General features: G+C 43.5%; 1 protein-coding gene across 2 annotated transcripts in view; it reads left to right on the top strand.

The window, feature by feature from the left end:
• ppargc1b (peroxisome proliferator-activated receptor gamma, coactivator 1 beta) overlaps window positions 1–23588 on the top strand; it is a 74953-nt gene extending 51365 nt beyond the window's left edge. Inside the window, exons 2-12 of one of the 2 annotated variants that reach the window (XM_052071979.1) lie at window positions 1198–1383; window positions 4645–4851; window positions 7475–7588; window positions 10278–11241; window positions 12058–12106; window positions 13570–13628; window positions 13744–14302; window positions 15210–15267; window positions 15509–15627; window positions 16258–16385; window positions 17105–23588. In XM_052071979.1, coding sequence (XP_051927939.1) covers window positions 1198–1383; window positions 4645–4851; window positions 7475–7588; window positions 10278–11241; window positions 12058–12106; window positions 13570–13628; window positions 13744–14302; window positions 15210–15267; window positions 15509–15627; window positions 16258–16385; window positions 17105–17199 — 2538 coding nt within the window. In that variant the 3' untranslated portion in view covers window positions 17200–23588. Of the gene's footprint in view, window positions 1–1197; window positions 1384–4644; window positions 4852–7474; window positions 7589–10277; window positions 11242–12057; window positions 12107–13569; window positions 13629–13743; window positions 14303–15209; window positions 15268–15508; window positions 15663–16257; window positions 16386–17104 lie in introns of those variants that run through there. The other variant, XM_052071988.1, reaches the window with a different exon arrangement.
• The last annotated feature ends 1837 nt before the right edge of the window (window positions 23589–25425 follow it).

The following is a 25425-nucleotide window of genomic DNA, read 5'->3' as shown; positions in this document are numbered from 1 at the left end:
AGGAATACAATAGCACACTCATCTTTTTGTTGTCTATATAAACAGTCTACAATGAAGACAGTGTTTCACATGTGGACTTGACTCTGTTTTATTATTCAATTGTTGTTACTTAACTACTTCCATTTTCATCCGTGTTATTCAATGTCTCCAGTGGAGCACGCTTACTTCCTCCTACTGTGTCACACACTTTGCTTCCTTTTTCCACATTTTCACAATGACTTGGCTCAATCTGTGTGTGCGTCTATGACTGTCCACCACAAGACTGTTTGCGTCTCATCTGGGAAATCGCTTCTGCTACAACAGTAGCTAACATTGATTGTTATCACTCTGTCATTATCCTGTTATGGTTTTTCATGCGTTCCAGAAGGAAAAGGGGCATACCGTTAGAGCGTATAGTTTGACTTTATCTCCTCCACCGGGTAGCCCCTTTTTATGCTGCCATCAAAGAGGATGCATTGATGATTTTGTTGTTGAACATGAAAGGTACCGAATGGGATAGGGGTTGTGAAGTCAACACACAAATATCCCAACTTTTGAGGTCCATGAAAGTTGTCTTTTTCCCGAGGCTTTTCGTAGTTTCCTCCCCTCCCCCCATCCTCTGTATCATTGTTTTGAATGAAAGGTCGCAACCCAAAATGGGGGGCACTGGAGTTAACTTGCAAATTTCCAAGCATTCGAGACCCTTAAAAAATATCACATATTGCTCTTCTGTTAGAAAGGCATCAACTCGGACTGGAGGAGGTTGATATCAACTCAGAACCTTTTCAAAGTTTTTTTTGCAGCTTTTCCTCATGTGGCTGGTCTGTGTGAAAGGTACCAACCTAAAATGGGGGTTTGGAGTTAACCCTTAAATTTTCCAGCTTTTGAGGTCCTTCAAAGATCTATTTTTCATATTTATTTTCAGTTGTTGTCCTGAATAATACACAATAAACTGGAAGTTGGTCTTTGTGAATGGTTTGGGAGTGGATGGTTCAATTATTTTTACGAAGTTGCTGTTTTGTGTGAAACGTACCGACCGGTACCCAGAATGGGGGTGTTAAAGTTGACTCTTGAATTTCCCTGCATCTATGAACTTTGTACATCACATAAGACACTGTTGCTGATGTCATCCAGTTATCTGATGGCGTGAATCCGCTTCTCCGTGAGGAAGTTTTTACAGTGCACTAGCCTGACCTGACTGTCTCTTTTTATTTTCAGTATGGGGAGGAGGAGGTGTGTTCAGACCGCCTGGACACCGACTTTGCCGACATTGACCTCTCGCAGCTGGACACCAGCGACTTTGACAGCGTCAACTGCCTTGGCGAGCTGCAGTGGTGCAGCGACCAGGCGGCAGACGCATCACCGGCCTCCATCCGATACAGCACACCTGATGAGCTTTTCGAGGTAAGCGTCCAGCTTGCCCTCATATGCAAACCAGAGTTTCGTGAAACATGCTTGCTCTACATTTCACATCATCAATTCTTCATTGATTTTTTTCTTTTTTTTTTGACTGATTGATTTTGACTTAGGCTGCCCGGTAGTCCAGGGGTTAGCACGTCGGCTTCACAGTGCAGAGGTACCGGGTTCGATTCCAGCTCCGGCCTCCCTGTGTGGAGTTTGCATGTTCTCCCCGGGCCTGCGTGGGTTTTCTCTGGGTGCTCCGGTTTCCTCCCACATTCCAAAAACATGCGTGGCAGGCTGATTGAACACTCTAAATTGTCCCTAGGTGTGAGTGTGAGCGTAGATGGTTGTTCGTCTCTGTGTGCCCTGCGATTGGCTGGCAACCGATTCAGGGTGTCCCCCACCTACTGCCCGAAGACAGCTGGGATAGGCTCCAGCACCCCCCGCGACCCTAGTGAGGATTGAGCGGTTCGGAAGATGAATGAATGAATGAATGATTTTGACTTACTGGTGCCAGGCGCGAACATGTTTGAACATTCTAGGGGCCGTTTCATTGAAAAATGTCCGTCTGGTCTCCAGCCATACCAAATGGTCAAAACCTGTCACACTCAACATAAAAAATAATTACTGGTTATTGTTTAAAATAACAACGTAAAGCTTTGCTTTAGTAAAGCTAGCCTAGCTTCATGCTAACAAACAATGCAAAACACCATTGACATGTTAACATTAGAATCAAAACAAATGGTGCAGAGATGAAAGTCCTCTGGATTTTCCCGGGATTCCGGGTTTTTCAAATTTTTATGAAAATCTCTCCGGAGAATCGAGAAAATGTGCCTAAAATTAATCTCGATATGTGTTGACAACATTGAACGAAGACACGTTTGAGTTCGTTGTTTTGCTTTCACGAGCGTAGCCATGTTGAGACACTAACACTAGTAACAGTAAAGAGATTTTCGTCTCTTTATAAACACACTTGCTAAACCCCAGTGAAATGAATAAAAGACAAGTGTCGTAAAAAATATATTTGGACAAAAAGGGAAACACACAGTAGCAGAAAAACGTGTCCGTCTGACTTCGAGTGTCGTCTCGGCTAGTTTAGCTTAGCTGTTGTCGTGTGTGACATCGGGTGTGTGTCGTTGTTGCTACGGCGCTGATTGGTTGAAATCAAAAGACGCGCTTGTGTACATGTTCGCGCTGAAGCACGCACAGCAGGGAGCAACGGACTATCTACTGCTGAGGCTCGCTGAGCTTGAATGGCGTCGCCACAACAGTAATACCCTCACCTCGCAGTCTCATGGCCTCGCCATTTCTCAGAGAGTTCGAAATTTCATCTAGAACGGAAGCCACAAAGGGTGCACGTGTGCACACAAAAGGAAGATTAGTAATTGATGTAGCATATTTGAATAGCGTTTTGTGTAAACTGATTCATGCGTGATCGGCCAAGTGTATGTGTGTGTGTGTGTGTGTGTATTTATTTATTTTAATAATAAATAATAATAAAGTCTTTATCCTCTACTGCAAATGACTAATACGTTTGTATGACGGCATCTGACTGGATAACTTGTAACTTAACAGAAAGAGTCGGAGAAGTAGAGCCATTCTTCTTCATTTGCTATATAAATCGGCATGTATTGTATTGTATTGTATTGTCATTCATTCATTCATCTTCCGAACCGCTTGATCCTCACTAGGGTCGCGGGGTGTGCTGGAGCCGATCCCAGCTGTCTCCGGGCAGTAGGCGGGGGACACCCTGAATCGGTTGCCAGCCAATCGCAGGGCACACAGAGACGAACAACCAGTCACGCTCACACTCACACCTAGGGACAATTTAGAGTGCTCAATCAGCCTGCCACGCATGTTTTTGGAATGTGGGAGGAAACCGGAGCACCCGGAGAAAACCCACGCAGACCCGGGGAGAACATGCAAACTCCACACAGGGAGGCCGGAGCTGGAATCGAACCCGGTACCTCTGCACTGTGAAGCCAACGTGCTTGCCACTGGACTACCGGGCCGCGAATTGTATTGTATTGTATTGTATTTGTGTCTGCATGACTATTATTCTGACTCCCATACCAGGAGGAGCAGCATTAAACCATGATACACAAACTATTTAATACTTTACATTTGATTTAATTGTAGTACAGTATTACTGTGTTTTTATAAAGTACCAAATTATAATGTGAGTGTAAATTTTCACAACACTTTTTTGTTTGTTTTTTTGGTGGGGAGGGAGCCTGGTAACGAATGGCATTTCAATGGGGAAAGATGTTTTGACATGTTTTTTTTTACAAGCATGGTCACACTATACAGTTGAAAACGTGCATCCCAAGCTACCAGTGTATAACCGGTAAAAATGTTGTGGCGATCAGATGAATTCTTTCGAAAAAGTTTACTCAGGTACAACAACTAGAAATGGCCAAAATTCTCCCAAACGTCACTTCCTAACTAAAATTGCCTTCGCCTTATGCCTTTCACAGCATAGGGTCTAAATTCGTTTTTGTACATCCAGCCATGATGAATACGGTTGCCAGATCCAAATTGAGGCGATGGAGTTCAATGTTTGTTTACATCAGGGGTGCCCAAACATTTTGGACCAAAGATCTACTTTTTGATCAACTAACCTCCTGGGATCTACCCTTACTGGCGCACGCACACATGCACGCCATGATGAGAAACAGCCTGAAACTGAGGCATGCGATGCACTTTTGCAGCCTGTTAACTATCGTAGCTCACACGTACAGTGTTAAAGTGCTTCCCTGGGCCCTCCTAGATTCCTATTCTTTGTCCGTGCCCTCGGTGAATTGTACACGAAGCAAACTCTGAATGAGAATAATGACGATAAAAGATGGAGCGCAACAGCTCTGATTACAAGCTGCAATTGCAGACTGCTGAGCGCAAACAACGTCCGGTGACGTAATCACGCGCCACCATAAATTCAAGATTTACCTGCGTTATTTTTATTTATTTATTTATTTATTTATTTGTTTCGTTTATTTATTTATTTATTTATTTATGGGTGAAAATGAGACTGATTGGATGATTTGGGTGCAGCGTACATTAACACAAAAAATATATATTTCTAACATGTACAAAGACACACAAATGGTTGTTGTTGTTTTTTTCTCCTCGACACTCCTCAGATCTACTTGGGACCTGTCTTAGATCTACCGGTAGATCAGGATCTACCTAATGGGCACCCCTGTTTTACATGCTCAGGTTACAAGGTGAACAAGAAAATGAAAAGTGTTTTCTGGTGCTCTCCAGATTGAAGAAGAGAATGTGGCGCTGCTGGCCGCTTTGACGGACAGCCTTGAGGGCATGGTGGACGCAGAGGTGGGAGGCCTCTCCGTCTTCCCGGCCCTCGAAGATGACGAGCCTGAGCGGGATGACGACGACCAGGACCATCTTCACCATCTTTCTGTGGGCGCCAACCACATCAAACGCTCGCAGGACACAGAGGACCCCTCTCTGGTAAGATCACTTCCTGCTCTGAAAGGTGCAAGGCGGGGCTGCGAATATGCACAGCCAATCGGCCCACGGGATAAATCCAGTCCTGCTGTCATTGACAAAACCTCTGAATCATCCGGCATTTTTTTTTTTCTGGACACAGTACTCTGGGAAAAAAAAATGTGATGTACTGAAGCCGCAACAAATGAAGCGAGATATAGCAAAGGATCACTGTATTAGCTTACTTAAATCCACATCAATGTGTGTGGTGTACCAGCAGTCTCTACTAATTTGTTTTCTACCAACGGGTTTTGTGGACCACCCATCCTTCTCCCGGTTGCGCTTGCTGTTATTCCCCGAAGTCCGAAAACTTCCAGGAATCAAACTTTGTCTTCTCCTGCACTTGAGCAACCCTGCGGACGCTAAATATCCTGAACCTTGACAGTTCAATGTTAACGTGCCCTTAAAGAAGGACTGAAACTCATCATTCACTAAAGCTTGAAGGAACTTTTTGTGTGTCTGTGTGTGTCTATGTGCTGGTTCTGGACTACAAAGATGTTTTTGTTCTGGGTGGCTGAAGTGTAACTATTCACTCAGCCTCGCATCCTCGCCTTTTCTAGGGCCCGTGTGTGAGGTGGTGTTCTATTAATCGTCAGAATTTTAATTAAGACGTACTAATTGATATAGCATCAAAGTGAAAGTTCTGCTTGAAATGGATCCTTTCACAAAAAGCTCTTTTTCTCAGAATTTTTCTTGGAAACGAGTATTGTAATTAAAGAAACTTAATGTTCAAATGGTAAAAATGTACTTTTTTTCCTGATGAAAGCAGAGTTTTGACACTTTTTTTTGGTAGATTCCATGCTTATTTAGCTATGGAACTACATTTTCTGTAGGCCTTCAAAATTTAGTCAAAATGATCAAAAACCGGCTCTACCAATTTGAGAAAAACGGCTTGCCTGAATGAGTTAATAGGGACTATACACGTCTGAGCTTTTGAGATTGCTCATCGCAGATTTCAGAAAGTAGCAAAACATGCGAATGTGCATTATTGCTGACGACTTTTTTGATCTCATCCTCCAACTCACGACATTAAGAGGCAGGACTGAAACGTTTCATCCTTTGAAGCTGTCTGTAACAAAAAGTAGTTTAAGTATACCATCAGTAAAGATCTTTCATACTACGTTGGAGGCAGTATAATTTAAGTGTATTTTTTAAATACCATATTTTTATAAACTTTACAAGTCTTACTTTACAAGTCTACTTGGCTTGTCCTGAAAAGTATACACACAGGTCCTCAATGTGTTCCAATTTAGAATGAAAACGTACTGTAAGTGACGCCACGTGGCAGAAAATGTGCTCTTCGAAGGACGCGACCGGTGAATTTTGACACAGCCACTCAACAAGTGTGGAAGCAGGACGCTAAATGTCACGGTGGCATTGTTTAGTCCCTAAACAATGAGTCTCATGATGATGTTTTTCTGTTTTGACAAAAACTAACAAGTGAGCCCCTGGCCTGCCCTTAGGTGACATTGAGATGTCAGCGATCCAAATCTCAAGCGAGGCGAGCAGGTTAATCAGTTACGTTGAAGAAAAATGGGAAGAGAGAGTGAAAATGATCACGTCAAAGTCACTGGTGCTTCAAATCATGCAATGTTGGAAGAAAAAAAAAAACATTTCTTCAGTAGATGACAAGAACAGAAACCACACGGGGGAGTTAAAATGTATTATTTGATTTTCCTGGGCTTTTCTGACTTGGAAAAACAAGCTACACATATAGTTTTATTGTTTAAATTTTAAATTAAATTTTAGCTCATAGGTCAATTGTCCGTCGGCCCTGAAGAGGCTCAAACCTTCTGTTGGTGTGTAGATAGGTAGGTAGGAAGTAGGGTAGAAAGGAAGGCACTTAAGTGGGAAGGTTCTTAAGTGTGCATATGTGCTTGTGAGGCTTTGTGGACAAGGCCTACATTGATGTGTCCAAGGAAGTCATCCAGAGTGGAGCAGACTGTGCTTGAGAAGCCCTGGCCGCTTGCTCATGCTTCCGGGTGCTTTTGTGGTGGTTTCGCATATGGCCCACACGCGCTGCCCTTCGGGTTCTTTTTCAGTATCCTCAATGGAAGCTCTTCTTCCTCTTCCTCCTCCTCATCACCATCGTCGTTGCCCTCTCAGCCAAGTTGGCTGGCCCACAAAGCTTTGGGAGTGAGGGTCATTCATCTGACAATACAAGCACACTTGAACCAGACTAGTACTGTACCAGATTAGGCCCAGACTACACCGGGACTAGTACTAGACCAGCAACACTTTAGAAATCGACTAGTACCCATTTTCAAACCATCATCTAATCATACTAGTGTCAGACTACATGTCTTGAACCCAACTGCAACTATTGTAGAAGCAGATTTATACCAGATTAGAACCAGACGAGTATCAGGTTTAAACCAGGCTTTAGCCAGACCACACCAGTGTCTTACTGGACTAGTACCGGAAAACAGCCAGACTACGATCAGACCAGATCATCTAAGAGGTTCGTCATGAAGACAGCCAGACCGTTGCTGACGGTGATGATGATGTGAAGTCTATGTCCCACTAAACTGGTGGCTGCACAACGTCATAATAATATGATGCCGTCTTCCTTATGTTGTGTTATCAGCTGAAGATCTTGCTGCTGACTCCACCCAATGTCCCAGTGGGCAAAGATGGCGTCCGTGGCCATCACTACAGCAACAGAGGATTGCACTCACGGATGGCCCGACCTCCGGTTAAGGTGAGGAAAAAATATAACAAACAAAGTTTAAAGTACAACTAGACTAGTGGAAAACCAGGGTAGGACCAGACTAGCATCAGCCTACTGCCAAATAAGAACCAGTCTAGTACCAGTCAAGAATCAGACTAGAATAGGCTAGTACCATAATAACTTTAGCGGAGGGGTGGATCTGTTCGGTTCGGTTTTCGGCTTTGTGCTCACGGATTTCCATTTGGGATACGTTGACTCAAATTCAATTGTCTTGTCGTTAAATGTGTCTTGGTTCGCTATAAATCCAACAGCTTTGTGTGTAACTATGTAAGCCTGAATTTCACACTGAGTAAGGACATTTGTGACTAAACTGAGATAAGATCATTATTTCAGTGTGGAATCTTTTTGTTATCTTTGTTTGGTGGTATACCATGAGTTTTTTTTATTTACGCAAAATACATGAGAAACAACAACTTGGCTATGCCAGTTAGTAGTTCGTCGTACGTACCAGAGATCTTGCGTTCCATATATAAACACTCAGTAGTGATGGCTTATGATTCTGATGCTAGCATCATTATGAATCCAACCGGAGCTGTATCTGGCGCACTGCGATATGATTGGCTGCGGCCTCACTGCAGGGATATGACACACGCTGCTGTAACCACGGACGTCACCGTAAGCATGCATGCTTACATCTTTGGTTAGCGCTCATCAGGAGGAAAAAAAGAGTTGTGCGAAAGGAGCAATGGAAAAAGTCGGATCAAAACGTATTCGTTGAACCAGGTGGTTTTGCAGGTTTTCAAAAAATACCCTCCCCCTACTCTAGAGTAGTATCTGATTCAAACCAAACAACTACCAACCAAGTATTTGGGTTACTAAAACACACAAGACTAGTTAAAAAAAACTAGACCAGACTACTGCTAGAAGATTAGAAACCGTCTAATAACAGACTAGAGCAGACTAAAAACAGAGTACCAGATGAGAGCCAGAAGACTCCCGACTTATATCAGACTAGAATTATACTATGACGAGTTGCATTTTAGAAATAAGAAACCAGACTCTAGTGCAAGACAAGTACTTGATTATAGCCAGACTGGGACCAGATAGAACCAAATTTGCAATCAATTATAACCAGACTAGTACCAGAACCCAATTAATAGCTTGCTAGGACCAGATTAGTATCTGAGTAGAATGCAACTGCAACCATACCTAGAGACTGAAGCTTAGGTGGAAAAGACGAATACCAGACTGTTACAAATGGTTTTATTTTGTTGCCACCTGACCTATAACATGAATTTTACTTGTATTGTTCTAAATTAACACGTCACTTAGAGAATTTTTACTCATAGAATTAGCGTGAGGGGTCACATTGATTAACATTTTGAACAGTCACTGTTTTCATTGGAAGTGACACTTGATCTTTGTTGTTTTTGCTGTTGAGTTTGAGAATCGTAATTCTATTAAATTAGTCCGCCACGGAGAGTTTTAGCATCATTGCATTCCTATTCAATTTCTTTTCCTCACGCATAACAACAAGAAGCGATAGCATATATACTGAAAGAGTCTCTTTAAATTCAAAAGACAACCAAGCTGAACATGTGATTGATGTCTTTATTCGCTTTTCAATTCAACTTGTCAATGATCAGGAACAACAAACAACAGCACCGGCATCTCATTTTAGACCCGAGTGTGGTGCAAAGAGAGAGGCCATCGCTCATCAGCAAATGTGGCGTGGGGGGAATATAGGACTGCTCTGAACCTGATGATTGAGGCACTGCTTGTCCAACTTGGAGTGGCAAAGTTAAGGCCCTCAAGGGGAGGCAGTGTGAAAGGGAATGAAAGGGAATAGCACAAAGCAGGACCAATAATTAACTTTATTAGAACAAGGCCAGTACTTTGACAAACCCAAACCAGTACCATACTAGGAGCAGACTGTTATGCAACTATTACCAGGGTACTATTAGGCTGCAACTAGGCAAGTATCACGCAAGTACCAGGCTATTACAAAACTAAAACCAGGGCAGGATTTGAAATTAGATTAGATTTGGATCTGCCACTGAGGAAGACAGAATCGCATGAATATCTGTCAATAAAATGACTAAACCTGACCCAGAGCAGTTCAAGACTCAAACCAGACCAGACTAGAGCCAGACTTGAACCAGATTCTGGCGCAGTACAGACGCTCCCCAGCTTACGAACGAGATATGTTCGTAAGGTGAATTCGTTCGTAAGTTCCTTCAGTGCTATATTTTGTATGGAATGTATGTTGAAGGTTTATATAAGTATGTATCTCTCGAGAAGCCTTTTGCTTTTCACTAACCATATTGAATAATGGATGCATGAGATATTTAACAACTGGGTAGAGGAAGCCGGATTCGGGGTGGATGCTGGGCGAGCTCTCACACCGCCTCACGTCGGTATTAGCGGCGGAAAGAAGCACTACAGTACCTGTACTCGGAAAAAGGCACGCAATACAAAATCTAACTTTTTCTTTTCTTTTTCGACATACCAGTAAAAATGTTTGTATGTACCGTTGTTCGTAACTCGGATGTTCGTAAGTCGGGGAGCGTCTGTAATCACTTGTCTCTATATAGAAAGCAATGTATTGGTTCGCAACATTCTTTGGGAAAAACACATGCAATGCAGCAATTGAATAAACTGTGTCGAATGATCTTGATATTTGTCCGGTTAATTCACCAACTTGTCTCCATCCACTCAGATGGGCCCTTCACAGGGGCGGAAACCACGTGCTGTGCGTCCAGCAGGCCGCCTCTGCACTGAGCTCCACCGCCATCTCACCACAACCCGGCGGAACACCAAGAATATAATAGTTGCTGATCCGGAGGACAAAGAGGACGAAGAGGAGGAGGAGGAAGACGATGAGGACAGCGAATCAGAGGAGGACGATGATGAGGAAGAGGAAGAAGAGTCTTCCAGTAGCGACTTAGAGGCACGGCAAAGCAAGTCCCCCGGCGAGCTGGCCAAGCCTCAGTTTACCTCAGAGAAAGAACTCCGATCTGTGGTGGAGCTTATCACCTACATGCACACATACTGCTTGCCTGCCCGTAAACAGCAGGGTCTGGACCGCAAGGATCCGTCCAGGCCTCGAGCTCGACCCGATGCCGGCCACCCATCCGTAACAAACTCTTATAGCCGGGCCGTACTGGTGACACCCCCGGTGAGCGGTGGGTCAACGGGTGCCCAACGAAGGCTTCCCTTTGCAAAGCGTAGGGAGATGAAAACGGACTCGCTTCTCCATGAGCTTCTGCAGCAGAGTACCTCTTTTGACGTGAGCAAGCCTTACGGACAGCACAGTCCACCGTACACCCAAGCAGAACCAGGATTCCCAGCTTCAACACGGGGCACCAGCATCCCAAAACCGGATGTTTGTAAAGACTCTTCCTCACCCGCGAGGACAAATTCCTCCTACGAGGCGCCGCAAAATCTCACGGAGGACAGCGGCTCCTTTTCAGTTCGCCGTTCCAGGCGTCTGGCTTCCTTTCCCAGCCGCTTTGCCAAGAGGCTGCGGCCCAGTCACGCAAGGAAAGATGAAAAGAAGGAGGAGCAAGATGGCAGGCAGGCAGGGTGTAAGCGTTCACCAACACAAATGGGAAGACGGACCACGATGGAGGCAGGACCACAAGGCCAGACGAAAGAGATGACCAAAACCTGCTGCCAGAACGGTGAGACCATGTCTTCATTTTTCGGGGGGGGGGGGGGGGTCCCAAAATTGGTAGTGGGGTATGTGTCGCCAAGGATAGGGTTTTTGAATTATCTTGTGGTTTACAGTAAATAGTTTAGGAAAAGGCTGTTCCATGACATAAGAAGATCCATGTAGGTTTAAACAGGTTTCAATTACATTTTTTAAAAAATTTGACGGGGGTGCTGACAATAGAGATGTGCCACAGAGTGTGTTGCTAAAGAAGTTATCTTCATATATTCATCACTAAACAGGGTTGAGAGATTTGTGGTGGCGTGGATTGAGGTGTGCCAACTGTGTTGAGTTGTTGGATGAGTTTGTGATGTTCTGTGGCATAAAATCTACATAGCTATATCTAAGTAGGGTCTATATAGGTAGATATTTTTTGACTGAGTTGCCAAGAATAGGGAGTCACCAGAGGGTGTGTGGCTTAAGAAATTTGCTTGAGGGTATAGTAAAGTAGTATTCCAACTGTCTTCTGACAAATATAAGGGTCCATTACTCTTTTAACCTGATGCACCCCTGTCACACAGTTTGGCAATCCCACACCAAATATGCCAATCATAACCCTAAAGAAGTTCATTTGGTTTAAAAGGCAAAATAGCAATAGGATAAATAGTCTAGTTGACGTTAATATCAGGTTACCATGCTCTGTGGACAGGTTTGACAAACGATATTTGAATGATGAATGTTATGTCACTGTCTATGGTAGACAGCGCCTGTCATTGTCGCCCATGCACCATTCCTTTATTACTCAAATTGTTTTGTTTGGGGTTTTTTTTTGTATGTGTGTGGACAGAAAAACGAGCCTGCCTGTGTCTGCCTCTCGACTCCAGCAAGTCCACAGGGTGAGAATTTCTCTTTGCTTTGTCACACTCATGCTGGCCAGCTGCAACATTGTCCATGCCGTGGAGGAGCCAATGTGTTTAGGATTCTTTGTTTGTAGCCACAAGCGGGTATCCCGTCATGAGACGTGAGAGCAGATGCACGAACACTTTACTTTACACACACACGCACACACACTTTTCACGGTCAACTTGGGAGCAGTCCACGGTTTACCAGTTGACTGCGAACGACTTGTGGGCACTCCTGCTCCAGAGGCCTTAGCCTTTATTGGAATTTTTGCAGGATGTCCCTCTAGGAGTCCTTGGTCTTTATAGGAGTCAATGAAGTAAGTTCCTTTTAGGAAGCCTTGAAGGTAGAATTTACTTTAAGAAGCTTTCTGCCCTTGATTGAGCTCACTGGACGAGTCGTTGAAGGAGGTCTTTGTAGGACTCCCTGTCCCAGGTCTTGCATGAGCCTTCGAGGAGTCATTGAAGGGGTTATCTGTACAGGTCTATGAAGAAGAACCCTGTAAGTTTTCTGAGAACTTAAAAGGAGGGCCCTAAAAGTACTGGTGTCAAACTCAAGGCCCCTGTGCCAGATCCAGCCCACCAAGTCATTTTATGTAGCCTGCGAAAGCAAATCATGTGTGTCAACTTGCATGAGCCTTGCTAAAATCTGTACCGAAATGTCAAATGTTCATGTGAAATAAATAACGTTGCGATTTTGCAATAATTTTGTTATCCTGTTGACACTCACTTAAACAATACAGTTGACTCATTTCAAAACTAGTAATCCATAAATGTGTAAAGTTCACGTAATAATGCAATGAGACAATTACACATTTTGTGGTTTCACTGTCATAACAGCCCTCCGAGGGGAGTGGCCTCGCGACAAAAATGAGTTTGACACCCCTGCCTCAAGGAGTCCTTGAAGGCAGTCTGAGTCATTGTAACAGGTCTGTGTACAGTATAGGTGCTTCAGGTAGTTTTCTATACGAGTCCCTGTGGCAGGTACTGTATGTTTGTATGAATGATCCTGCATCCGATTTAATACACGACTTTGTCAGGTTGTCATTTCTAATCCCAATAAGCAAATGTTGATGCATTCAAATCCAAAACAGATTGAATTCCAAGATGCTTAATGATTCTGACTGTAATCTGAGGCCAGGCGGCCACATCCTCACTGCCCTCGCTTTTCTACATTAGCCTCCCCCTGGTGTCCCTGGCATGTCTCCTACTCGCTCCAACCGACACGCTGAGCACTTTCCTTGGCGTGGGTCCATTCTTCACATTAATCTGCCTTTTTAAAGAGCTGTCTGTATTTTATTCCTGTGGCCGATGTGCTTGTAGCATCCCCCTAAAAAAAGGAAATTGATGGGAGAAGAATAGTGGCGAGGACAGGCCTGCATGTGGTGGCTGTGATAAGAGAGGAGACGTCATGATGAAATCTTACATGATTCTCTCTTTTGTGTTTTCCGGGACTGAAGAGAGTTCAGCAGCAAGACTTTCGAGCAGACGCTTGGCGTGGATCTGTGTGGAACTGCAGGTAAACAAAAAGGCCCTTGAAGGAGGCTCCTCTGAGTCTCCTTGGAAGCCCTTGAAGGACGACCCCGTGTGAGCGCTTCAATGAACCTACTGTATATTAAAAATGTCCTCTGCAGGTCTGACGCCTCCGACCACGCCACCTCACAAACCGGTGGAGGACGACCTTTTCAAGCCAACCGAGGCCAGAAAGGATGGCGAACGCAATGGCGATGGCGAGGAATCTGTCCACTCGTCTGTTCACCCATCTCCCGGCGGTGTCGGTGGCTTCCGAGGCTCCTGGCTGAGCCGCGCGCATCAGCGTAAGCTTCCGGAGCAGACGGAGCTGTACGCCCAGCTGCAGCGCATGGGTCAGGCCGGAATCAGCGACACCTGCCCTGGCTTCGGCGACCACGACTACTGTGTGCTGAGCCTTGGAGAATCCCGCAAGCGCAGCGTTGCCATGCTGGGCGTCATGCTGCGGGAGGCTGGAGAACCACTACTCGCCGCTCCAGAAAATGGCATCCAATCCAACATCGGCGAGTCGATGATATCAACACGACGCTCGTCTGACTGCCAGTCAGCCGCCGCCACACCCCCCGCCTCAGAGGAGGAGGCGGAGTGCTTTGCGGCGTCCCGCTCGCCCTCACCGACCCTCCACCTCTGTCCTGACCCTTCTGCCAGCAAGGCAGAATCTAGGTAAACATTCGATTAAATGGCCAGAGGAATGATCACATTAATTATTTGTGACTGGGCATGGCAAAATCAGTTAGAGTGACGATATTTCAGAAATGAAGTTTTGGCTTGATCAAAAAGAGAATGATCTCATTTTCAATAATGTATCAACCATTGGACTGTGCTAGTCATTACATCATTATTACTCATTACATTATTGCGTACCTACTGAAATTACACACTAGGAGGGTCAAAGACAGCCAATTCACGTGTGTGGACAGCGAGAAAACTAAAAGACCATGGATGTCGATGCATTGTTGCTACATACAGTTGCGGCCACCCCGCACCATTACTAAAATAGAAATGGGAGTAACTTTTCACAGGTAAAACTTCTTTTTTTTTGCTTTCTATAAATGGCATATATTGATTGCTCACATTTTGGCATGGATTGTCAGCTTTGTACTGATACTCGTATGTTGGGAATTCCTTGCATTGGAGAGCTACAACTGTAAAGTAATGAGCAACTGTTTTGCTACATTTTCAGGTCATTACTTCTGTTGAGTACCTTTTATAAAATACGATTATTGAGTACAATGTTTATTTCATGAAAATGAACATTTTCATCGATGAAAGAGAAGTTTGACATGCTGAACCATAATTGCTTTGTATCTTGGAATCTACCTTTGTAAAATTACAATTGATTTTGCGATGCCAGGTCACATATGGGGACTTTTTTGTTTGAACTCTGGATTATTTCCAGTGGTTGTTTTTCTTATTATTCTGCACTTTACTTTCTGTTGTGTCGTCCATCATGTCATGATGGTAAGCATTGCACCAAAGTAATGCACCTGTTCTCTTTTTCTCTCCCCTTTTCACCTTTTTTTTGTCTTTTTCCCCTTCATCCTTCTCCCATCTTTTCTCCCATCCTCAGTGAACATTCTGAGATGTGCCCAGACGATGAGCAAAGGGACAAAGCCAAATCTGATGAGGTAAAATGTTCCCACTCTACTCCAGAGTGAGTCACTACGTGTGTGTGTGTGTGCGTGTGTGTGTGTGTGTGTGTGTGTGTGTGTGTGTGTGTGTGTGTGTGTGTGCGTGTGTGTGTGTGCGTGTGTGTGTGTGTGTGTATGTGTGTGGAGGCAACATCTGCAATGCTAAAAACCTCCCACGTCCATCTGTGTGTTTTCTCCCGCCCGTTGCAAACTGTTGCCATGGTTTTCCTGTTGCCAGGAGAACTGTCAGGTGTTCTACATCCACAACCTGCCCAGCAGCATGACCCAGAACATGTTGAGGAAGCGCTTCCAGATCTTTGGAAAGGCAGAGGACTGTAAAGTAATCATCTGTAATGAGTACGTAACCTGCTCCCAACCAGACCAAGCACTTTGTAAGTCACCATTACACTAGGATAACTGACAAAAGGGTCTCAAGGGACCTTGTCCAAAGACACATCGGAGGTTCTTCCATTTAGACACAAAATGACCATTCCAGGGGTCCTTCAAGAAAAATTACCCTCACTTGTTTCACTTAGAAACATTCATAGAATATTTAGCATGAGTCGAGCCACAAAAAAAAGCTCAAAAATTTGAGCATGGAATATGCAGAAAGTCAACCATTTGGGTTTGAAGGTGTGATTTTAGGCTCAATTTGGACATTTTAGAGGTCCTTCAAAAATAGCAGTAATCATTTTGCTTAGCTAAATGAAAGCAATGTATTTATTTAGTGGACCCACTAAAAATGTCTCTAGAAGCAGTGTCCAAAAGTCCTCAGTAAGGCCGCCATTTTGGTTCAAAGTGGCCATTAAGTTGACTTCTCAGGTGTCCTTCAAAGATGAAGACCTGATAGAGATATTCTCTGACTGCTACTAAAACTGAAACTCATATACTTAAAGAGACGGCCAAAAAAGTTGTGTTTTCCTAATTGCGTGATTCCACAAGGTTCAAATTTTTCAGATTTGTGTCTCTTCGGATGTATACTTGCAGAGAGCGTTGCGGTGTCATAAAGGTCCGCCAGTCCGACATCCAGAGGCACCGGCGGGAGCGTGAGAATGTTATGCAGAGCGCACCCGTAAGCGGGAGGAGACCGACGAGGAAACGCTACATCGACCTTGGTGACTAATCCAACACACAAAAAAGAAGCTTTAACTTCTCTTTTGCTAGGCTAATGTTACCCTTGCGTAAAATCTAGGCCTGTTTATTTGAACACAAAGTGAATATTCTGTTGTATGAATGGCACAGATGCCCATTTGGGTTCATTGCGCTTTCTGCTATCTCATGTAAGAACATTTAATCATTCTGACAATCTCGATATGCTAAAATGCTGAGAGTGTGAGGAGGGCGTCAAGAGGAGAGATGGAGACAGATGAATAGAAAAAGTTATTTAAATTATTTAAAACAGATGATTTTATTCAACCAAAGCTGGTGGTGGTAGCAGTGGTCCAACAAGGCAGGCAGAACCATGAAAAATGGCTGGCTGTACAAACCCATGATGGAGTGTGTTGCTCTGGCGACGCAGTGGAGTCAGGAACCAGCTTAATGTGATGAAGATGGGTTGTACCTGGCCCCCATCACTCCTTTCTCCAATCCTGTTTTACCAGCTAGAACAGCAACAAAAGCACAACCAAAGAGAAAAAAAAAACCTCTATGAACCGAGTTACAGCCATCCTGCAGGCCCAGACCGTTGCTTATGGCAGCGTGGGCGCCCGCAGCGGCTCCTCTTGTTGTACAGTATGTTGTGAGAGGGAAGAATTTTCATCTGTGCTGTATGCACATACAGCACACTGGATTTCACCTAGGATAATGTTAGCATTTATCCGCTTTCGCAATCCAGATGAGGGTGGTCCGGGTCCAGTCAAGAGCAAGTACGATGCCCTGGACTTTGACACGCTGCTGAAGGAGGCCCAGAAGTCGCTGCACCACCGTTGACTGTGCAGCCACGCTGGCCCCACACCGCGCTGCAATTGTCCCGCCTTATGAAATCCTGCACCCCACAGCAGCAGAAAGAAGCGGTATACACCTCTCCACGCAAAATGTTTACATTTAAAAAAAACGTTGGGCGAAAAGCAATGACGAGAACATTTTTTTGGGGGGGCGGGGGCAAAGGCGTCTACTTTGTAGTAACTACGAGATCAGCCACAGGGCTATGTCCTGCAAAGAGACCTCCATAGCAAATCCTTGTTGTGCGTGTTCGTGTGTCTGTGTGGACAAAAAACGAATCCGGAGGAGGGCGATGTCCTATCGCCATGAAAGACAAAATAACAAACTTTGTGTGTGGTTGTCAAAAAAAAAGAAGAAAAAAATGGATAACAGATTTGTTGGATATTCTACATGGGAAAAAAATGTGGTGTGTGCAAAGAGTATAACGTTCAATGTAAAATGACAAAAGTTTACAAAAATGAACATTTTATTTCTTGTTTTGTAATTGTAGTGCTTCCTTGATTTGATCTATGCACCGTTGGGAGGTTTTTTCTGCTTTACCCGCGTCACCATCAACGCTAAATCCCCAAACCTTGGTTTGTAAGGAGGCGCCCCCTACTGGCCTGTGTTTGGGTAGTGACATAGATACACAAAAATTGCTTTGTGGGAATGTTTCACCTGAAGAGTAGGCGGCTAATGTTAGCCCTGATCAGACATAAATCGTGTTGTGTTTAATCAGGTTCCTGAATCAGTGTTCGCATTAACATTCGCTTTAGCCAGGAGACACGATCAAACAGCATAGCTCTATCTTGTGGTAAATGGTCATTAATATTAGGTTTAGCCAATTAGCCCACAGCCCACCTCTGTTGTTGCATACAGCCTCTATATTAGCTTTAGTCATCTAGCATGACTCGAGTGCAACTGTTTTCTAGTGTTCGGTCTCTCTTATAGCGCTTGAAGTCCAACCAAACAGCCCCTTAATTTTACATACATTATAAGGCAAGATTTAGCCACCCAGCATGATGACAAATAACCATTCTTTTCTATAATTACCTTCATCGTCCTATCAAAGACAATAGCATTCGTTTTACAGTCACTGTTAGCTTTAGCCAGCTAACATGTCCACAGTTCACTTGTTTTACAAACACCCTCAACATTAGCGTCAGACAAATACCACAACTGAAGCACTCCTTCATTTTCTAATGTTTTAGTCTGCAAGCATGACTGACCATAGCGCCCCTCTATTTTATGTACATACTTAGCGTTAACTTCAGCCAGATAACACAACCACATTCCCTCTGTTTTCTACTGTTAGCTTTATCCAGCTAGCACAACTATATTGCCCCACCATATTGCAGCATTAACTATAGCCAGATAGTATGACCACAGTGCAACTCTTGTTACATACACACACAGTAAAGTAGGAATGTTCAATACTACTCTTTTTCAGACAGAAACCAGTATGAGTATTCCCACTTGCCTATTCATTGATTTTGATGCCAAGTACCAGAATCACCAGTACATTTGCTGTATAAAATTTTAATGAGGCAAACCACAATGACAGATCAATATGAACAATGACTTATTTCTTTCTTTTTTTTTGTCTCATCAGCGGTTAGGTCAAACCAGTCAGTTAAGCACAGAATTTAGTAAATCAAATTACAGCCGAATTTTTTTTCGGACATTTTACTTAACCATTCTGGGAAATCGTAACTCAAAATATTGCAAATTACCGCTACATACAGGTATAAAAACCTCGGCAACAGGTGAGTATCACCCTCTGTATAATACACACTAGCCACGTTGCCATTCAGGAAAGTTATACCTTATTAATGCAGATATTAATGATAACCAATCCAGCTTACTGCCGATAATGTGGACCAAACACTGAATAGTGGTCGTACAGAGACCGAACAGCCCATGTTAGGGTGTCTGATACCCGGTACTTCCGTGGCAGCCCACAAAAGATCACTCAGGGGACACGGTCGAATGCCTTCTCCAAGTACACAATGCACATGAAGACAGGTAGGGCGAAATCCCAGATACCCCCAAGGACCGTGCCGAGGGTGTAGAGATTTTCTGCTGTGCCATGACCATGACGAAAACCACACTGCTCCTCCAGAGTCTCAGATTCGACTTCCCAACCGACCCTTCTCTCCAGCACCCTGGAATGGAGCTTACCAAGGAGGCTGAGGAGTGTGATGCACTTGTTGGAAAACTCTGTTCACCCTTCTTATGAACCAGGGTTACCATTCGAGTCTGCCAAACCAGAGGCACTGTCCCCGATGTCCATGTGATGTTGCAGAGGCATGTCAACCAGGACAGCCCCACAACATCCAGAGCCTTTATGAAGTCCAGGTGGATCTCAAACATCCCAAGGCCCTAACCCCAAAAGAGCTTTTGAACCACCTCGGTGACGTCAACTTTTCCCAAGTATTTTCCCCAAAGATTAACAGTGTCTCGAGTCGGGATCAGCAAGGCAGCATCCCCACTTCACACATTGTTGGTGGTGCACTGTTTCTTCCTTGTGAGACGCCGGAATTTCTTTTAAGCCATCTAAAATTCTTTCTTCATGGCCTTGCTGAACTCCTCCCATGCCTGAGTTTTTGCCTCAGCAACTGCCAAAGTTCTTCTTGGCCAGCCTCTACCAATCACTGTGTTTTGCAGATGATGTGGTTCTGTTGGCCTCATCAAGTCGCAACTCTAACAATAGCGGTTATGAAGCGGCCGGGATGAGGATCTGAAAGTGGAAGTACTCGAGTGGAAACGTTTGGAGTGCATTCTCCAGGTTTGGGATGACATCCTGCACAAAATAAATGAGTTCAAGTATCTTGGGGTCTTGTTCACATGTGAGAGAGGAAGAATAGAAGCAGCAAATCGCCAGATGGATTAGTCCAGCGTCTCGCAGTGATCCAAACTCTGGATTGGTCTGTTGTGGTGAAGAAGACGCTGAGCCGAAATGCAAAGCTCTCAATTTACCAGTCAATCTGTCTGTCCACCCACACTTATGTTAACAAGCTGTGGGTCTCTGCCTGAAAGAACAAGATTGAACCAGCCAAAATTAGTTTCTTTCACTGTGTGTCCAGGCTTTCCCTTAGTGAGAGGATGAGAAGCTCTGTCACTCAGGAATGCTCAAAGTACAGTCGCTGCTCTTCTGCACTGAGAGAAGCCAGATGAGGTGGCTCACATATCTAATGCTCCCGAATGGCTTCTTGGTCAGTTGTTCCAGGCATGTCCTACCTGGAGGATATGATTGTAAAGAACATGTTACACTTGACTTCCCCTATTAGTATATTTAGCTGGTCTCAGAAGCCCTCGTGAGTACCCCATACATTGAAATAAAGCCAAAGTCAGTCTAATAAGATACCTAATATTGTTATTGGCCCACCCCAACTATTAACAGCTTTCTCCATGTAACGCATGGTAGATTAAAGATTTGCCATTTAGTGCAACATTAGCACACCTGTTTTACCTCCAATGTTACTTTTAGCTTTAGTCAGCTAGCCAGCTAATTAAAACAATCGGTAAAGGTGGAACATTCCCACATTCAAAGCTGCAGACTGATCTAGTCCGCCGATCCAACATGTTTGTTTACATTTAAACTGCAGCCTACGTCACTCAAATCGGGGTGGTGTTGGCGGATGTCGGCTGGGTTGTGAGTTTGGGGCACATTGGTTGCCAGTGGTGCTGGTGCCATGATGAGGATTGTCCCAGCCCCCCTCAAAATGTCCCGACTGACTTGGTTGGTTGGTTTGATCTGATGGAATGTATTGGTTTTTCTGAATGTAAACATCCCCTTTAGTGGCCGTTGGGTTTGCCCATTGTGGCCAGTAGGAGGCACCGGGAAAAAGGGAAGAGAGGTTTGGAACTTAGCAAGAAAATGACGCGGGTGGCATCAGCCGAGCATCTCTACCTCACGTCCATGCGCCGATGCTCTTGCCGCCGCCGCCGCCATCCTGCTTTCCCATCAGGGTTCATCCACAAAAGCCTCTTCTGCATGCCACCATGTTTGTCGTCTTAGAACGATTAAATCTGGCCACCCAGCCTGACCACAGCATACCGCTGTTTCACACAGCAGTTAGCATTAGCTTTAGTCCAGTGCACTTCCACTTCCTTTCCTCGCCAAAATGAGACGCACCTCCACGTGAGTCCAAGGTCTTGATTTTCCGGGTCCTTCCACAGCTTATCAAGTCACACACAACACACACACACACACACTTAAGAATGTTGAATGTTTACATCATGGTTTACATAAAGAGAAGCTCTTATATAAGATAACACACACACACACACACACCATATATATATATATATATATATATATATATATATATATATATATATATAATGTATGTGTGTGTGTGTGTGTGTGTGTGTGCATACACACACACACCATATGGTCTTATATATAATGTGTACATAATACTAAACGTATTTTATTTTGGCGGCGGCAGGATTTGGAGGGAACATTGACGCACAAGTCCGACACTGTTTCTAAAAATAGAATACATGAAAAATCCCTTTAGACAATTGTATTTGTTTATTTTTAGTTTGTGTTTTTTGGGGGGTGGGGGGTGTCCATGTTGTTTTTGGAGGCAATACGTAAGAATGGTCATCAGGAGGAATATGATCAACACGTGTACAAAAATCAATAGTAATCTTGCACATTTTAATCCCGACTGGGATTGTGGGGGTGACGCGACAAGAGGAAAGGCAGGGGGATGATAATGGTGATGATGATGTTGATGTCGATGTTGATGTTGATGTTGGAGAAATCCCAGTTAGCAGTTGGGATTTTGTGGCGGCACGATTTTGCCTTTGACAGTAAATTCACAAACATTCATATTTATGTACACACACATCTACACAAGCTTTGCACACACACTTCCATTCACGTAAATGAAAGTGTGTAAATTTGAACTTGCACACATTCATAAACTTACAAACACCAAGTTACATGCAGTACATTTCTATCCACAAGCATTCATAGGAACTTAAATGTTGATTTAGCCATGTGTATGATTCCATTTTACATAAACGCAGACACACACAAATGTAAACTCCCAGAAAAACTAAATTTACCTTGAATTCAAACCTAAAACCTACCATTAATTTTTTTTCTTCACATTTGACAAAGTGTTTCATTGCACATTTTACCCCGTCGTATCCTCATCATGTCATCATATCATTGCGTGATTGTGGTGAAGCCTTAAAATCAGCAGTAGGCCTTTCCCCTTCCACACGGCACCCTCCAATCCAATCCCGACCACCACTGAGGAAGTTGAACTCTTTTTCAATAGCCATATTCTAAAAAAAAAAAAAAAAGCTATAAACATATATATATATATGAATATAAATATATATATATATATCAATATATATTTGTGTGTTTGTGTAGATATATCTAGATGATAATATACTTTCTTATAGAAAACTTTGATGTTGACCTTTTTTTTGGACACATTTTCAAGTGTAATAATAAGCACTGTCCACTTGGGCTAGTTCCAATCAATCCAAATATCAGTTATAATAATGATAATAATCAAATCTTCCAAAGGGAAAGAGATTGTCGCCACAATGCAATACTTCCTGCTTTTGTTTGGGAAAGGTGGGGAGAAATCAGCAAGAAAAACTGTAAAACTTGACACACACATACACACACATGCACGCACACTAAGAAAAAAAAATTAAAAAGGTTGATGGCTTCCTCGTTTTCTCTCCACATGCTAAAATATTGATTTATTTTTTTCTACTAAATCATTTTATCACACAAACCTTTAAGGATGTCAAATGAGCACTTAGTAGGCAAATGATTCTACGTTAAACAATTAATATAAATAAAAGAAGAAATATAAAAGTAATAAAAGTAAATGTAAGTGTGTGGAACAATATAAGACAAAGGGCATATGTTTTATTTTGACTTCTAAGGACTATCACACTCACTTGATTCTCTTTTTTTTAACATAAAATATGCTAAAGACTTCTAGTGAGATTTTATATTTTTTACATGTTTTGTTTTTTAATTTATGCTCCACTTAGCTTGGATGTTTTTTGAGATGTTCTCTTTTTATCCTCCATTTTTTTCCTTTGTGTGTGTTTTCGCGTCAGGTGAAGAATGTGGAGAAGAGAAGGGCGGGGGGTGGGGGGTGGGGTAAAGGCATTTCAGTATTTTTGAATTGTTCAAATCTAGTTTCATAGATGTTCTTGTTATAAATTATATTTTAATTGGTGTACATAGTTTCAAAAAGGAGTTCACTGGCTTCCTTTTAAAACTTAATACATTTTTCTCTTCAGAGATTGTTTACATTATGAAACTGTAGAGACGTGCTCCTCATATACTGTATAAAGGACATATATTCATTGATTTGCTTCAAGAAATAAAACCCTTATCAATAGTACTCGCGGCACTCCTCGTCTTCATTTCAAACTTTTCCGTCACAAGAGTGAACGGTGAATGTGCATCAATCACGACTGGATGCTTTCGCGTCATCCCAGTCACCACCAGTCAACAGGTCAAATGTTGTTTGTGGAAAAAAAAAGTTCTGTTTCACATCAGTAAATACAGTTTCATATCCACTGCAGTGTCACCCCATGCACTGCCAACATACACATTTTTACAAAGGCTTGAAGAGTTAAGCAAGACTTCTTTGCTTTTGCAAGAGAGCGATGGTGTTTTGCCACTGGGGTGAAAGGTTTTCTTCCAAAGTATTTGGGTGAAGAATTTCGCAAAAATCACCACAGAAAATGTGCTGATAAGCCATCAGGAAAAAACGTGCAATACCATGAGAGCACTTGTGCCTTGAGAAACAAGTTCTGAGTTTTTGTGTGTAATGAGATGTTGGTTAAAGCTGCCATAAGCTATAAAATGACACAAATTGTAGCAACAGTGAAACTCCTCCACAACGAAATCGTGTTTGCAGCAAGAAATTTTTCACAACAGGGGGTTTTCATTCATTCATTCATTCATCTTCCGTACCGCTTGATCCTCACTAGGGTCGCGGGGGGTGCTGGAGCCTATCCCAGCCGTCTCCGGGCAGTAGGCGAGGGACACCCTGAATTGGTTGCCAACCAATCACAGGGCACACAGAGACAAACAACCATCCACGCTCACACTCACACCTAGGGACAATTTAGAGTGTTCAATCAGCCTGTCATGCATATCTTTGGAATGTGGGAGGAAACCGGAGCACCCGGAGAAAACCCACGCAGGCCCGGGGAGAACATGCAAACTCCACACAGGGAGGCCGGAGCTGGAATCGAACCCAGTACCTCTGCACTGTGAAGCCGACGTGCTAACCACTGGACTACCGGGCCGCCCAGGGGGTTTTCAATGTAGCAAATTTGATCTCAGATGTAAGCACACACACGCCCACACATACAAACATATGTGTATTCTATTTTTATTCCAATAGTGCATAAGTATGAGCACACACAAATTTACACTTCATATTGTCAGTGTAGAAAGAAAAATAACGAAAGAAATTGCGAAATTTATGATCAACATTCACTTTCACTTACATCAATTTCTTGGATAATGTCTTTTATTTTGCTTGCTCCGTCTTTCATTTTGATCACTTTGACATCCAAAGGTCAGTTTTGTAGCCATTTTAGCATTATAACGTCCATGCTCGTCTGAATCTAACAATAACAAATACTTCTGGACCCAGTGGCTTTTCTTTCCACCATCTCACTGTCTCTACCTCGTCCTCCCCTCGATCGCCACCCAAGACAGCGTTGCTCAGCAGATGTCACGCAATGAACTTTTAAGCCAGCCACCGGACTCTTCGTAATCCTCAATGCCCATAAGGCTAAAAACCTTACGCTAACTGGAGCGCTGCTCTCTCATTAGCGCTCCAGTTAGCGTAAGTGTTTTAGCCTTCGAGAGCTAACTATGGCCATCGAGGACTACAAAGCGTCCCGTGGCTGTTTTTAGCAGGATAACAAGTAAAGCATTTGTTTATTCAGACATTCGTTTATTTGAATGTCTGTTGAGCCATAAGCTGAGAGCTGATGATTTACTCTGAGCAGCTAATCGGATGCTACGTATCTAGCTTCAGTATCTACACACATAGACAGTGAGGTCCATGTTGGCCAATCGGAGGCCAGGATGATGCTTGGTAAGCCAATGGCAGAGCAGCTATGAGTATCTTGAGTGCAGAAAACTCGAAGCTGTGACCAAAATAAACATCGTTAACTATGTAAAACCGGTGTGGTGATTGCTGTTGTCGTTTCCGA

The sequence above is a fragment of the Hippocampus zosterae genome, chromosome 1 (assembly GCF_025434085.1).
Source record: "Hippocampus zosterae strain Florida chromosome 1, ASM2543408v3, whole genome shotgun sequence".
Lineage (NCBI taxonomy): Eukaryota > Metazoa > Chordata > Actinopteri > Syngnathiformes > Syngnathidae > Hippocampus > Hippocampus zosterae.
Note: the sequence above shows the minus strand (reverse complement) of the source record. Positions and strands in the feature narration are given on the sequence as shown.